The sequence below is a fragment of the Protopterus annectens genome, chromosome 8.part1 (assembly GCF_019279795.1).
Source record: "Protopterus annectens isolate FY-2018-M chromosome 8.part1, PAN1.0, whole genome shotgun sequence".
In the NCBI taxonomy this organism is placed as follows: domain Eukaryota; kingdom Metazoa; phylum Chordata; order Ceratodontiformes; family Protopteridae; genus Protopterus; species Protopterus annectens.
Window position 1 is genome coordinate 123,789,310 of NC_056742.1, and position 17,218 is coordinate 123,806,527.

Below are 17,218 nucleotides of genomic sequence, written 5' to 3' on the forward strand. Positions count from 1 at the left end.
TGAATGTAAATTTAACAAAAAATACACCAGATAAGAGCTATGAAGCTACATTGCATAGAAAACCAACATATTCCAACAAATTTCTGCATTTCAGAAGCGCCCATCCATTATATCAAAAACGTTCGGTATTAAAAGGTCAATTGGTGAGGACAGCAAGAATGATTACGACAAATGAGAAATTTAAAGAAGAATGTTTGGTGTTAAGGCAAATGTTCTTAAATAGGTCTTATCCGCTTAAAATGATAGAAGAGCTTATACAAGAAGTGTCATTCAAAAGAAGAAGTGGGGTTTACGAACCAATCCTCAAGATACATTCAGAAATTGGGTCTAACCAAGATAATCCTAGGAACATGTTGGAAGTTGACCCTAATATAGTATATAATCAATCAAATGAATTTAATTTTGCGTGTATCATGAATTTTTCCTCCGATCATGCTCAAATAAGGGATATCATCATCAAGAATTGGTCTTTGTTGAAAGATGATGTTACTTTAGGCTCAAAATTTAAATTTTTGCCCAAAGTTCTTTGGAGGAAAGGTATTAGTTTTAAGGTAATGTTTCAAAGACAGAGGGAGATTACTCAGAGAAGCACAGGTATGATGCAGTGTGGATCTTGCCCTTATTGTTACACTATAGATGTGGGTAGTAATTTAGACATTAATGGTTTTCAAATCATGTTAAAAGGGAAATTTAATTGTAACACCAAGGGGGTAGTATACATGGCAAAATGCCAAGCATGTCCTTCCTTTTATATAGGAAAAACAGATTGAAGATTCAGGGATAGAATATCTGAACATTTGAGAAGTATAGTACAGAAAAGGGAGGACAATGCTCTAGCGAGACATATGGCTGCCCATCCCGATCATAAGTTCAAATTTAAGGTCATTCATCAGATCACACAAGATGAAAGAGGGGAGCCTTATGGTTTATTATTAGAGAAAATGGAATTATTTTGGCAAATCAGACTCAATGCACATATGTACCCAGGCCTGAATGATAAATGCTCCATTATGTGCTTATTGAAATTGAGGAGTTTGGAAAGATAATGTGTAATGTATGGTATTCGAATTTTAGTCTGGTAGTATCTTTAGTACATGAAAATCAAATGTATTTGTGGTATAAATGCATATATTATAGATTATTTTATCCTAACTTTGCAAATATATTGAACATGTATCAGTAATTATGAGATATCAATTTTATGGAAATGAAGTTTAATAAATTTGTTAAGTAGGTTCAACTATTTTGGAATAATATAATGATATATTTTATATCAATTAATGTTAGTTATTTCAATTTAATTTTAGCATCGTTTATGTGTAATATGAGTAAGGTTAAATTAAGTTAATTAAAGTTACACATATTATACAGATTTATTAGTATTTTACCATAATATTTAATTATTCTATTATTGTATGATTATTTTTTATTTTTCATTTCGTACTTAATTAAGGTCATAAGATTTGTGTATTATCTACATGATTATTTAGGTATTCATGTTTCAATGAATGTGGGTCACATTGTGATTTATGGTCATAAAGTAAAATTTAATTTTAATTTTAATTCTATAATGTCGAGCGATCTGACTTGTTATAACTCAATGTTAGTTTAGGAATGCTGCATTTCTATTTATAAAGTATTTATGATGTATTCCAAGGATGTCAGAGTACAAAATAGATTTTAAATAACATTTTAGAGAAAAAAAAATTGTATTTGTATTTTAGGCATGTTTCTTTAAAATCTTAAGGATTTGTTGGTATTTAAATTTTTGGCACAAACTTTCTATATAGAAGTTCATAAAGACATTGTGTTGTTGTATTTCTGAAGAAGTCCTACGTTCAGGTGGGACGAAAAACGTGTTTTTATTTGAGCGTTTAAATAAATCCGACAATCTCCAAAGTTGTCTTGCAGCGTTTTTTCAATTGATAATTAAACTATTGAACTACCAAGTATTAAGATCAAAATACCAAATCTGCAAAATACAAATTCTAAAAAGCAGGAATCAGGCTTGCAATCCCTACTTTATTTAATCATCTTTTGCAGGTGAGCAATCCCCTCCACACACCTCACACGACCACTAATACATTATCACTCCAAAACCACACTTCACAACAAAACAAACATTTCATTTTTCATAAGGTTGTATGACCTCAGGAAAAGTGCATATAATTTGTGTTGGTGCATAGAAACTTGCCTCCTGCAAGTATTGCTTCAAATGACTTTTAATGGAAAGTCGTTTGTCATTGTTGAGGCAGAACAACATTAGGCTGTGATTCCTTGTAGAAAAACAGTGAGCTGGTAAAAAAAAAAAGTGTGGTACTTCCTTACTTCCGTTTACCAGCATTTTGAACAGTTCAACTAAGTCTTTTAGGCATTTGATTATGCAGTTAAACATGTTTACTGTCGATCCATGTAATAATAATTTCCTATAGGCAGTGAGATAGCACACATGTATCTGTTTATGTCTCAGCCTATCCACCTTGTGTGCCTTTTAATATCTGATGCTCACATTTTGGACAATTTCCAATTGACTTGGTATCAGAGAAATGCATAATAAGCTTTTTGCAGAGTTTAGAGCATAAACAGTGCATTGTATGTATGTTATGTGATCCTCTAGCAGAAGTGCAAAACTCATAATTGTAGGCCTCACAACTTAAAGTGCAACTGCAGTAGTGAATTTCAAAACTCACTGTAGGTGGCAGAAGCCCCACCCCATCACAGCCCTCTAAATGTAGAACCCCTTGGATCACCTCTTTCCAAAGTGCTTTTATAGGGGAAATTGAGTCTACCCACATTTCCATTCCTCATTACTGGCTTTATTATAGGTCTTCTCAGACACTGCATTTTATCTTACTGACTTTATTTTTATCTCTTAATATACACTTTCATGACTTCAGGCATGCCATTTTTTGCTTGTTTGCGAATAGTCAATCACAGCCAATATGTAGTACAATTACGATTTCACAGATGCATTGCTATGAATGCTGTTTTTACTCTGTGAGTAGTCGCACATAGCCAGTATATGTCTATGTTGCTTTTGTATATATTTTCCATTGATTTATTAAGTCAAAACAAAACTATCATTCCAGAATTAAGCACCTGAACTGTGTCCATTGTTTAGCTTGTTTGGGTATTCCAAAATTGTATTTCATTTTATTTTTTCCATATCTTAGTTAGTGTATTCCGAAGTTCTAATAACAGTTGTTATCCAAACTTAAGTCAGTACATGTTAAGTTTTAGTCTGAAGAAGTCTAGTGACTGAATGAAAACATTTACAGTTGTCTGATATTTTGTTGGAATGAATAATGTTTGTTGTGTAGTTTGGCCACAATGCTCTTTTATTGTATGCTTTTTTTCATATACATTTATTTCTGTATAAATTCATGAAGATATGTTTTATCAGTGTACCTTACTGGTTTTTACTATGCTTGTTTTTTATTTTTTGTTTTTTGTAGATAAAGCCAAGGATGCTGCAAGCCAAGCTCCAAAAGCAGTTCAGCCTACTTTACACCAGAGTCAAGCTTCCCACCATAATGTACCTAGCCTTATCTCTAGCCACAGTGTTTTTGTACCGCCTCCTAGTAGTAGTAACAGTTCATCTGCTGTCATGCATTTTCAGAAGGCCAATGAGGAGGAGAAATGGCTAGCAAGACAACGGAGACTGCGACAGGAAAAGGAAGACCGACAGTATCAGGTGTCAGAGTTTAGACAGCAAGTGTTAGAACAACATCTAGACATTGGACGACCTCCAAACACAACTGAAGGAGAATACAAGACAGACAGCCAGAGGTAATTGAAGGGTACTGTGTATGCTGGAATAGATGAAGTAAGTGTTGTGGAAAATGATATATTCCAGTAACGATTTCTGGGATAATAATGAGATGGTGATAGTGGAGAACATTGGACCATGCGTAAGTGCAGATCCAGAGTATCGAGTGACATGGTTACACAAAGTCCAGTGTTCTCCATTATCACTTGAAATTGTTACTGTCGCTAAATATGATAAAAGTAAAAAAAACTTTTTATTATTTATCTCCTGACTGCCCGTGACATTAGTCAGAAAAATTCTTAACACACTGAATGCATTACATTTCATTCAAATATGGAACAGTGAGGAATGTGGACTTTTTATGGCTCAGAATGAAGAACATACCTCATAATGAGGTCACTTGACAGGTATGAGTAACAGTAATGAATTTTCTACCATTATTTTAGCTTTACCCGTTTATTGAACAGAGAAGTTGAGAACTGAGGCCTAGATGATATGCAGCAGCTTCTACATGTCATGCAGCTGCCATTAGCATTCTGAGAGCTACGCAAAAACACTAGTGTGGTACAGTGTTCTCCATTATTGCCAGTAAGGTTAAGTCACCCAGCTACCTATAGGATTGCCATTCCTGAGGCTCCTGCAAAAAATGTCACAGTTCCAACACTACTTATCCTTTTTTCATTAAAAATGACAAAGTTATTTATTCAGTTACAATTGCCAGATTACCTCCTCCTGTCTGTAAAGCCATAGAACATATACATTTTTGAGTGAAACAGTTCCATTTTTAAAAGCATGCATTTTCTTTAATATCGGCATCATATTATGAGAGCAAAGTTAATAGGAGAGCATCCTTTTATAGCACCTACAAATGCTTGTTTCTAATAATGACTAGTATTGAAGGTAATGTATACTGTAATGTAAAGCTCTGCATGCATGCTAGAGTGTGTGTGTGTTTGTGTGTGTGTGTGTGTGTGTGTGTGTTTTTCCTTCTCTAAATCATATACATACAAACACACACTGATGAAGTTTGCTATTTGAGACTAATGAAAAGCGCTTAACAGTTAATAAAGAAGCTGTTCTATATCCATCACTGTTATTTATTTGGTTAAAAAGTCATTGGTATTCAGAATCTGTGTAGCTGAATCACTTGATGTCCTTAAGGATCTGTCATCTGCATATGTCCCATAGGCCTCTATCACAGGAGGTTTAAGGTGTCACACAGTGAAAACTCTGTCTTGGCTAGATTTTATTTTGCAATATATATATATATATATATATATATATATATATATATATATATATATATATATATATGTATGTATACTGTTGTGTATGTATGTGTACACATTTGCACGCACATGTGCATGAATAAGTGCATGCACACACACACACACACACACACACACACACAAACACATTATTTACAACATGTCCACCAATGGGACTTTGGAAGTTTGTAGTGTATCTTCTAATGGGTGAAGCCGAAACCTTTTGATAAAATGTAAATATGTACTCACATTTCAAACAAATGTTCATATTTCTGTAACCATAGGTGTTACTAAATAAGTGTATACAGCAAAGTATTTAACACAAACTTTTATTTATAGTGGTAGTATTCTTTAGATTTCAGTTCTTAAACTGGATTTTATAAGTCACAGTATGTATTAAATTTATAGTACTTTGAAAACATCTTACAATATCTCAGCAACCACTCAAGATAAACACACACTGTTATCAGCATTTTGTTCACCCAGCTGAGAGCTTCCATATGAGGCTAAGCATTTCTGTCTGAGTTGCCTGGTTGCTGAGATATTTAGAGAAATGTGAAATGTATGACAAAGTAAGTATATATTACATGGATAACAGTAATGTCACTTTACCTGAACTAAATAGAGGTTAAATATCAATGAAGTTGTGTTTGCAACTGTTTAAGCTTTAAGATGCAATCTTCTAATAATTTATAGGTGTCATGGTTTTGGAATTATTAATATAAATGTGAACAAGCAATATTTGATGCTTTGAGGCGTCAGTAGGATGTAACAGCAGAAACACCTGGAGGTGGTCACTAGGGTGTAATGAGTTATTTATTCATTTATTTATTAACTGTTGGTAAAGTGTAGTGATACTTGTGGACCCTTTTCAGGCACAGAGCCACAGACAAAGCTTATATGTGTGGATATTTTGTCCCTTACTTAGTCCCTTAAGCAGCATACTTTATTTGAGTTGGGACTAGATTGGAGCACTTAGAAGAAACCTGCAGAGGCATGGGGAAAGGGAAAGAGAAAGAGAGAGAGTGAGAGGTCAAGGATATGTGCTGCATGCTTGTGCAGCATCAATATTCAAGGTGTTCATTCATTACGCAGCTTTCACCTAGAAGTTTAGTAGTTAACACAAAGCATTAAGGCTATGAACTGTTAATGAGCTGCTTCCTGTAGTCCAGGGTTCAAGTCTTAAGGCCTCTTTTTGCATGCTGTGTGACTGAGCAAGTCACTTAACCAGACACTGGTGTTGAGTCAACCCTGGAAAGAGAAACTTGTGTCCAGTGGGCTTATCTGGTTAGCAAAGAAATCAATAAAGTTATAAAAGAGGCGTATTAGTATTGTCTACAACTCATCCATACCCTACACATAGTCACTACACATGTTAATTAGCACTGTACTTTGCACAATATGCCTGTGTGTGTGTGTGTGTGTGTGTGTGTGCGTGTGTGTGTGCGTGTGTGTGTGTGTGTGTGTGTGTGTGTGTGTGTGTGTGTGTGTGTGTGTGTGTGTGTGTTGTGAATGAAGATTGTGGGATGTACCTCTGAATAACAGAGCTTTGTAGGAAAGCATGGGTGCATTTTAATCACTAGATGTTAATTAGCACTGTACTTTGCGCAAAGCCGGTGTGTGTTGTGTATGAAGATTGTGGGGTATACCTCTGAGTAATGGAGCTTTTTAGGAAAGCATGAGTGCATTTTACTAGAAGTCTAGACGCATCTTTGTCTAAATCAGGATTGCTGCATAGTAGGATAACCATCTTATTTGATTGGAATTAGTGACACATTTGTAATTTATATTTAAAGTCAGTTTACTTTCAAGGATGCCTTACAAATCTATTTATATGTTTAGCTGTAGCAGTTAGCATTGCTTTGCTGACTGCAAATGAAGGAAGGATTATGTAGGGAAGTAAAAGAAGTACATGGTGGTGGTTCTAGTTGCTGTATTATTTCTTCTATCTCTTTAGACTAAAATCTAAGAAGACCTGAGTGTGAAATTTTACATCCTTCTTAACTATTCTTTCTATATCGAGATATAAAGATTTCTGAGATTTTATTAGTCTCCTCTCTTAAATTCAGTCTTTTCTTGAATGTCATGAACAAATTGATCTGTGCAGATCTACTATTTGTCCCATTTGAGCATGCTGTTTCAGCAATGAGGTTTTCAGGAACTGTATCTTATGGTTCTGTAAAATATGTATTCCTGAGGTTTGAATAAAACTTGAAAAGGCTGGGTATAGTAGCTGAAAATATATATATTTCTGCTGTATACTTATGTATTGCCACCCCCCCCCCCCCCAACTATGCTGTTCTTCGGTGAGTAACAAGGGAGTTTCCAGTGTAAATGGTCTCCAGTTTTGCACAATTTCTTGGACCTCCAACAGGGATTCAGTAGTTACTCTTTAAGTGTGTAAGTCTATAAAAGTCTATAATCGGCCAAGTGTATGCTTGGGTCTTTTCATAAGAGGACCAGCTCTGGACAGAGCTCTCTAGGATACCTCACCAACAGGCTAGCCGTCACTGCGTAAGATGGGCAAAGTCACATTTCTGTATCTTTTACAACACACCAGTTACATGCACAGTTCTGTTGATCTTTTTTCCTGCAGAAAATCCACTTTCATATCCAGCTTAACAAGCCATTCCTTAGAAACTTTTTTGTTTTCTCTGACGAAAACAAAGAATAAGAGTGCTGTTTTAGGGCCTGATCAACTTCCATGTTTCTGTTTGTAGTCTTCATAGTTAATTTCTCTGTTATTTATTTTTCATTTCTAATAAAATAAGCTTTAAGGATGATTGTATTTTCCCAGTTTCTGAAATCTTTGCTAAAATATGCCATAGTGTATCATTTTCCATAGTGAGGGATACAAGTGGTGAGTATACAGCCAGTTTTAAGCTACTGCCCTTCTTTTACAATTTTATGTGTATTTTTCTTCTGTAACTGATACATTAACAAAAACAGACCTCATGATTACTTCTTACAGGGAATTGTTTTTGCCCACCAGAACCTGTTAAGCAAAGGTGCGTTAAATGCATTATTTACTTTGAATGAACAGCTGTAGTGATGATTTAGAATTAGCAGTAGAAGTTGCTTAAGTTAATGACGTTGTATTGTCAGACATTGTCAGTCTCATAACTTGGTTTTCAGTAACTACAGTGTAAGTTGTTGACGGTTTTGTTTTACAGCTGTCCCACATAATTAACATAAAAGTTTCAGAGTGGTTTAGGAAGCATTTTTGCAGCATGAATATGAGATTTCCTTTTGGGACACAAAACAAGCAGATTATACTTGCACTAAATGATAGTTGCCACATTCCTGTTGCATTCTTAAACAGAAGTATAACCATCAAATATTTTAGTGTGCTCACAGCTCCTTTTTTTGACTCCTATGCCATGTCACATTTAAAGTTGTATAAATTTGTTGATATGTTACTTGTACATTGTTAGAAAACATATGTATCATTTTCAGTTGTCTCACAAAACTATAAAAATGGATGTTAAACTGAGATTTCCTGTCTCTAAGCATGATTATGCACAGATCTGTATTGCAGCCGTTAATTTAGACAGTGGTAGACAAATTCCTGCCTCAGGGAGCCATACTGTTGAGTTGATCCAAAAAATGTACAAGTATATGCCTGTCTGTAGCCATTGTCTGAACAAATTTCTGTATTGTAATTTTTGTTTTAAAGCATTGAACACTGAGTTACGGTGCTGCCTTCAGCATATTCACAGCAGCACATCTAGCTCAACAGCTAGCATGCTTGCCTTTGAAGCCACAAGAATATGTTATTGGGATCTGTCCACATATGAAACACTTATATTCAGCTTCCAGTAAGGGTTCTGTTGTGCAGCATTAGAGGCAGGAAATTGCTCTTTTCATGTGAGATGTTAAACCACCATCTCAGTTACCTGTTCTGGGGGTTATTCATGTGAATGTGAAATATGTCATGGCACTTATTAATTAAGAGCAGTGAGGTTTTTCATGTTGTAATACTGCCCAAGATCTTCCTTGCACAAAGCAAATGTTTATGTAAATGCTAACAGGAACTTTTGTAGTTTTGCTATAATTTTACATCAGAACATTAATGTTGTAATTTAATTAAGAGCACTGGGAGCACAAGCAAGTAAGCTTGTTTAAATCTTACTTGAGTTACTGTTTATCACAAGGAGTCTGGGAAGACAGTGAGGAAGTTGCAGGATGATGAGGACGTGATGTTGGACATCTCTGGTGGTTACAGAAACTTGTGCCTTTGCTATGTTGGGAAGGGTCATGGAAGTGCCAGGGTACAAGCTCTTTAGGAGTGACAGAGGGGGACACATTGAAGAAGGGTGGAGTCTTTTTTATCTTCGAAGATCCCAAATTACAAAAGTCTAGAAACTGAACACACAATACTAAATACATTCTGGGAATGTGGGTGATGCAAAACTCACCAAGAGGGGGGACAGGAGCTTACCCCCTTTGAAAACATGGGTGCTTTACTATCCATTTTACAAGTCATTGAAGTGTGCATTTTATGCCTTTTTATTCAGTATATTAATATTCCTATTTTGGGATTAATTCTCTTAAATTTTGTTTACTCAAAGTAGAGTCTAGAGGATTGATATATGTAAAGGTTCTCAGATGTGAGGTCAGATAGGAGGAGAAATGCCAACTCATCAGAGAGGGGTTTGGGAATGGCATGGATTAAAATCTAGGATCCTATTCATTCAGTCCTTCGGATCTAATCTGTGGGTCCCTGAGTCCTGCTGGGATCCAATTCAGCCAGTTTAGTGCACCAGCCTTGAGCCCTTTCAGAATTATTTTCCAGTAATGTCATGTTCCACCCTGACTAACCCAGATCTTGTTTGCTTGCTGTCAGATATGCATTACTGATCTCATAAGATTAGTCCATGACTTGTTACTGGAAACTTTTTTTCAGTAGCAAGTACTGTCTTAGCAGCCTTTGGCGATTTATATCTTAGATGTCCTTTTATTCTTATGCTGCAGTATTCTTAACATGAGGGATTCACTGCCAAAGGTAGTCCTGATGTTTGACTAGTATACAAAAGAATGTAACCACTGCACGGTATGTGGGACGTCACACGTAGGCCAGCAACCAGCGTCAGCCATAAAAGTGATGTCCGCATATACCATCCTCAGAACTTCTCTGCCACCAGTCCAAACGCAATCTATGAACATCGGTCTGCTAGCCCGAGTTGTTTGCTGGATACAAGAGTTTCAGATAAGTGCCCGGTTGAGGTTTTTTTTTTTTTTTAATTTTTAGTACTTCTTTTTTGCTGTGAGGTTACGTCATCCAAAAAGGGCACATGCCAGTATGGAAGATTAATTCCATATAAAGACAGCCACCATCAGTGTCTCTTCTGCTGAGAGCCCAACCACGACCATAAGTCTTGCCCTATTTGTAAAGATTTCATCCCTGAGATCTTACATAGCCGCCTTTCCTCTCTTAATATTTATCTTCAGAATCAGAGACTGAAAAGGTTAGGACACAACGATGTTCTTCATGTTTCACTGTTGCAGTCATTACATTTGGGTTATCTGCCTGCAGGTAGCCCTCAGTCGGCCTGAATATCAAAGTCTTGGATTCCTGCGTTGGATGCTGTCTTCTTCCATGATGTCAGATCGTCAGGGGTATAAAACATGCAGCCGAAGCCATTCCAGCAGTCTTTCTTGCCGCGCGGTGCCTGAAACAGAAGCAGTTCGCAAGTGCCAGTTGGCCGACTCCTGAAATTTTCATTTTCGAGTTTCAGAACCGAAGTCTTAGAAAAAAGCTAAGTACCCCATTGGGGATCCTTTTTCTTGCACTTAACCAATGTCAGTAAAAGTTAACAATTGTCTTACCTGTGGAAAGCAAATGCCTCATAAAGATTTTCATTTGTACTGCATTACTTGCTTAGGCCAAGACCACAACATCCCTCGCTGTCAGTTTTGTGCCTTATTCAACCCCTGAACTGTTCGTTGTTGGACTATTTTCACAGCAAATTATTTTGGTACTCTGTTTAACTATCCAGAAATGGCTTTGGTAAGCCATCCGACTACCGATATTCCAGAAAAATGTAAGGATAAAGACAGAGACAGATAGATCCAAAACTGCCCACGACGCTTCCGTTAAACTAGTCGCCAGTTTGCCAGTACTCAGTGAGGTGCATTTGCAGCCCCTGATACCCACCACTTCAGGTTCGCAGGCCTCTACTGAGACCCATTCCGAGTCCGGTATGCTGCGAGGTGCTTTTTCGACTATGGAGCCTGCAGATGTCTCTACCTTGGATGGGTCCGGAGCCACTGTGCAGGCACTGGCTTCTGAGGGTGTATTCAGGCCTACAGATTTGCATTTTAACCCAACGCCATCTTCTTCATCAAGGCTTAAAACTCAGCCCATGCCTAGAAAACCGACGTCCAAACTGCATGGTCAGGCCCATATGCCTAAAAAACAAATGGTTAGAATGGCTGTAGGCCTTATTACTTTAATTAGGGGAAGCCGGCCTTCCCCCTCTAAGAGACCTAGAACTTATTTTCCTTCTGATTCTTCTGATCAGGATTCTGAATTTTCTGTTTCTTCTGATTACCAGGATCTGCCCTTATCTGCCTATGAGGATTCTGATGCAGAGGATTCCATTCCCTCTGCTTCCCCTTCAGAAGACTTTTCTTCTGGTGAAACCTTGCACACTCTTAGGGAGCATTTTCGCTGGGAAGGCCAGGATTACTCTGACTCCAAAAAGAGGCTTAGGGAATTCTTACTCATCCCTCAACACAGGCCTTTAGCTATCCCTCCTGTTCTGGACATTGTAGATGATGTCTTCTTGAAATCTAGCCTGGCCCCAGACACTTTACCTCCAGCTCCCAGAAAACCTGACAGGTATTACAGAGTACCTGACTCTCTCTCAAGTTCCTCTTTAAGAATCCTACTGTGGATCCAGAGACCATTTCCCAAGGACCAAAGGGCATTAAGGCTACTGCTGACAAAAACCCTACCCCCTCTGGTAGAGATTCCAGGGCCTTGGAGAGATGGGGTAAGAAGGTATACACTTCTGCTACTTTGGCCATCAGGGCTTTAAATTGCCAGTTTCATATGTTAAAGTATCAGCAGCATATTTTGGGACTACTTAAACAGAAAGTGATGTTGATTCCTGACTGTACTGAACATAAAGAATTACAGGATTTAATCCATTCTGCTGAACAAGTTGGTAAACATACTTTGCAATGTGGTTTTGACTCTTTAGAAGCATCTTGCAGGGCTGCTGTCACTGGGTCTGTACTTAGAAGGCATGCTTGGCTTAAGGAGCAAAACTTGCCAGATCATGTTAAGGCTAAATTACTGGATGCTTCCTTAAACCAAGACCGCCTGTTTGGCAACAAAGCAGAAGTCCTTAAAAAGATGGAGGAAAAAGCTAAAGCTATGCAAACTGTTAAAGATTTCCTGCAAGTACAGCCTCCCAGATTTACTAGGCATTGCCCTTCTAAGAATTGGTCTTTTCCACTCTCCTCCAGGCCTTCTCAGTCCAATCCCAGGAACAGCAGACCACCTAGGTTACAGTCTCAGGCTACACACAGGCCTAAGCAGTGGGAGGCTCCCACTCCCAAAGCTGGAAGTAGTAAGACACCCCCCATGGAAAAATATCACAATGACTTAACCTTAATCCTTCCAAGCCCTGCTTAACTGCCTGCTCCCTTAGGAGGAAAGATCACCCTGCATGCAAAAAAACTGGGAACTGATTACCCAGGACAAATGGGTTTTAAATATAGTTTTCCAAGGATACAGATTCCACTTCCACACCTTACCAACCCCAAACGGTTGGCCAGACCTACCCCCCAAGTCAGTGGGCAGAGGCTCAACAGCAGGTTCTCTATCTTCTAAGTATCAGAGCTATTCAGCCTGTCCCAGCAGAAAAAAGAGGACAAGGTTTTTACTCAAGACTTTTCCTGGTACCCAGAAAAGACAGCTCCTGGTGTTGTATCCTGGACCTCTCTATTCTAAACACCTTTTTGGTAATCCCAAAATTCAAAATGCTAACACTTTAACAGCTGCTCCCTATGCTGGGCAAAGATGCCTGATTGGCAACCTTAGACTTAAAGGAAGCTTACCTGCACATTCCAGTAAGGGAATCTTGCAGGAAATAACTACGCTTCAGAGTAGGCTGCATGCACTGTCAGTTCTCTGCACTTCCCTTTGGCTTATCTGCTGCGCCCAGGGTTTTCACAAAGTGTCTAGCTCCAGCCATTGCATTTTGCAGGCAGAGAAATATTCAAATATACCCATACCTGGACGATTGTCTAATTCAGGCAGAAAGCCAGGACTTGCTATTAAAACATCTGGCATTTGTAAAGAAACTTCTAACCTCACTGGGGTACACCATAAACGAAAAGAAATCTCACCTAGTACCCTGCCAACTGATTGTATTCCTGGGAGCAAGCTTGAACACAACTTCCCAGATGGCTTTCCTCACGCCAGAGAAACACGTTTATTTGACAGCCTACTTCAAACTACTGGCCATAAAGACCCAGCTATCTGCAAGGAAAATTCTGCAAGCCCTGGGGTTCATGACCTCTTGCATTCTACTAATTCCATATGCAAGACTGCATATGAGGAAAGTGCAGTGGTATCTAAAAAGCCTATGGTGCCAACATTCTCAGGACCTGGAAACAATGATTCCTATCATTCCTTGTATAAAGACAGAGTTCCTTTGGAGGGCATAGGCCTGCCACCTCAACAAGGGGGCTCCCTTTCAATCTGCCCCCTGCCGCCCAAACCCTAACAACAGACTCATCAGACTAAGCATGGGGGGTCACTTGGCAGGGCAGTGCATTCAAGGCAAATGGAACCCGAGTCAGATGCACCTGCATACCAACCAAAAAGAAATGTTAGCTGTACAGAATTCCCTGACAGCCTTCAAGGACCACATCCTTCCAGGGCAATTATTGGTAAAGACAGACAACACCACAGGTATGTGGTATATAAACAAGCAGGGGGGGAACCCACTCGTACACTCTCTGCAGACAAGCCATAGCTCTGTGGAACACAGCCTTGAGCTACCAAGTGCACCTACAAGCTCAGTTCCTGCCAGGCAAGCTAAATTCACTGGCAGACGACCTAAGCAGAAATCTCATGGACCCACACAAATGGAAACCGGAACCAAAAATATTCAGCCTCTTGAGGAACAAATGGGGGACTTCAGAAATAGACCTGTTTGCCTCCCCTCAGAACTACCAGTTGGACAAATTCTGCACAAGGACTCCCCACAGTCAAGCTTGGAATGTGGATGCCCTGTCCTTTGCCTGGGAAAGCCTCTCAATTTATGCCTTTCCCCCCTCTGCCTCTCCTCTCGAAGGTTCTGCTAAAGCTCAAACAGGACAAACCAAGGACAATACTGATTGCACCAAACTGGCCACGCCAGCATTAGTACCCCCTCTTGCGCTGTATGATACTGCTGGAGCCATGGCACCTACCTCAGAGACCTTCCCTGCTGTCCCAGCAGGTGGGCCAGATGCTGCACCCTCAGCTTCAAACCCTGAACCTTACAGCCTGGCTAATCCCTTGAGCTCTCCAATAGCATCCCTCAGTAAGCAGGTGCTAGATGTAATTCTGGAAGCAAGGAGGCCTAGCACTAGAAAATCTTATGCTGAAAAGTGGAAAAGATACTGTTCCTGGAGCCAAACTCAGGGGATGGGCACAACAGTGCCCAGATTACCTCATATTCTTCAGTACTTAACAGAAATGCTCCACAAGGGCCTTTCATTCTCGTCAATTAAAATTCATGCCGCTGCCATTTCAGCACATTATAATACTGAACCACCCCTCTTCTCTCACCCCCTGCTAAAGCAGATGTTCTTCATGTTTCACTGTTGCAGTCATTACATTTGGGTAATCTGCTGGCAGGTTGCCCTCAGTCGGCCTGATTAACAAAGTCTTGGGTCCTGCGTTGGTTGCTGTCACCTCTTCCATGACGTCAGGTCATCAGGGGTATAAAACATGCAGCCAACGCCATTACATCAGTCTTTCTTGCTGCGCGGTGCCCGAAGCAGAAGCAGTTCGCAAGTGCTGGTCGGCCGACACCTGAAATTTTCATTTTTGAGTTTCAGAACTGAAGTCTTCAACTAAAAGCTAAGTACACCGTTGGGGAAACTTTTTCTTGCTCCTTACCGATGTCAGTAAAAGTTAATAGTTGCATTACTTGTGGGAAGCAAATACCTCATAAGGATTTTCATTTGTACTGTATTCCTTGCCTAGGCCCTGATCATAACGTACCTTGTTGTCAGTTTTGTGCTAGATTTAATCAACGTAGTATTAAATGTCGGTATATTTTTGCTTCTAAATATTTTGGCTCTTGATTTAACTATCCAGAAATGATGTCGGTTAGCAATCCGACTACCGGAATACCTAAAAAACGCAAAGAAAAAGACAGAGACAGGCCGTTGAGGTCCAAAACTGACGACGACGCTTCTTCTAAGCCAGTCACTAATTCGCCGGTACTGAGTGAGGCGCTTTCGCAGCCCCTGATGCCCGCTACTTTTGATTCGCATGTCTCTACTGAGACCCATTCAGAGTCTGGTATGCCACGAGATGCTTTAAGTATTGATCCCACTGATGTCTCTGCCTTAGATGCTTTGCAGGCACCGGCTTCTGAGGGTGTTTTCAGGCCTAAAGATTTGTATGTTAAACCGATGCCATCTTCAAAACTAAGGTCAAAATCAACTCCTATGTCTAAAAAACGAATGCTTGGGCCATGTGTGCAGGCCCCTATACCTAAAAAGCAAATTATCAAAATGGCTGAAGATTTAATTACCTTGATCAGGGGTAGCCAACCCCCCCCCCGCTAAGTGGCCTAGGCAAGATATTGATTATGAATCTTCTGATCAGGATTCTATTTCTTCTGATTCTTCTACTGAACAGGATTTTTATTTACCTACTTATGAGGACTCTGACGCAGAAAATTCCATTCCTTCTGCTTCTCCCCCTGAGGATTTCTCTTTTGGAGAAACTTTACATACCTTAAGGGAATATTTCCACTGGGAAAGTCAGGATTTCTCTGAATCTGAAAAGAGACTTGGGATTTTCTTCTTCTTCCTCAGCATAGGCCTTTGGCTATACCTCCTGTTCTAGACATTGTTGATGATGTTTTTTCAGAATCTAGTATGGCTCCTGATTCTCTGCCTCCGGCTCCTAGTAAGCCAGACAGATACTACAGGGTTCCTGACTCCCACAAATTCCTTTTCAAAAATCCTACTGCTGATCCTGAAACCATTTCTCAGGGTCCCAAGGGCATTAAGGCCTCTACTGCTAAAAATCCTACCCCTTCTGATAGAGATTCCAGGACGCTGGATAGATGGGGTAAGAAAGTTTACACGTCTGCAACCTTGGCAATCAGGGCTTTAAACTGTCAATTTCATATGCTTAAATATCAACAGCATATCATGGGACTACTTAAACAGAAAATTATGTTAATCTCTGACTGTGTGGAAAATAAAGATTTGCAGGATTTATTACATTCAGCTGAACAAGTTGGAAAACATACTTTGCAATGTGGTTTTGATTCCTTGGAGGCCTCTTGCAGGGCTACTGTAACTGGTTCTGTGCTAAGAAGGCATGCTTGGCTCAAAGAGCAAACTCTGCCTGACTATGTTAAAACAAAATTGTTGGATGCTCCTTTGCAACAGGACCGTCTCGTTGGTAATAAAGCTAAATCTATGCAAACTGTGAAAGATTTCTTACAAGTGCAACCTCCAAGATTTGGTAGGCACTGACCTACTAAGAACTGGTCCTTTCCAGTCCCTTCGAGAGCCGCTCAAGTCAAATCCAGACATTCCAAAGGCTCCAGGCTTTTAGAACAAAAGAATGGGGTGCTTCCACCTTCAAATCTGGAAACAACAAGGCACCTCCCTATGGTAAACAGTCTCAATGACTTCCCTCAACAATCATCAAGCACTTACCTTTTAGCCGCCCCTTTGGGGGGAAAACTGGCACTTCATGCATGAAACTGGCAGCTTATTACCCAGGACAAATGGGTTTTAAATATAGTATCCCAGGGATACAGATTTCATTTCCACACACTGCCAATCCCAAACGAATGGCCAGATCTGCCCCCAAATCAGTGGGGAGAGGCCCAGAAACAAGTTCTGTCCCTCATGAACATGGGGGCTTTTCAACCAGTACCAGAAGAGGAAAAGGGACAAGGTTTCTATTCAAGACTTTTCCTGG

General features: G+C 39.5%; 1 protein-coding gene across 5 annotated transcripts in view; it reads left to right on the plus strand.

Moving 5' to 3' along the window:
- The window catches only part of GSE1 (Gse1 coiled-coil protein), a 1,449,259-nt gene that overhangs the window by 1,190,723 nt on the left and 241,318 nt on the right, over positions 1-17,218 (plus strand). For all 5 annotated transcript variants that reach the window (XM_044081755.1, XM_044081750.1, XM_044081752.1 and 2 more), the window contains exon 8: positions 3,456-3,789. In XM_044081755.1, the coding sequence (XP_043937690.1) occupies positions 3,456-3,789 (334 nt within the window). The remainder of the gene's footprint in view (positions 1-3,455; positions 3,790-17,218) is intronic.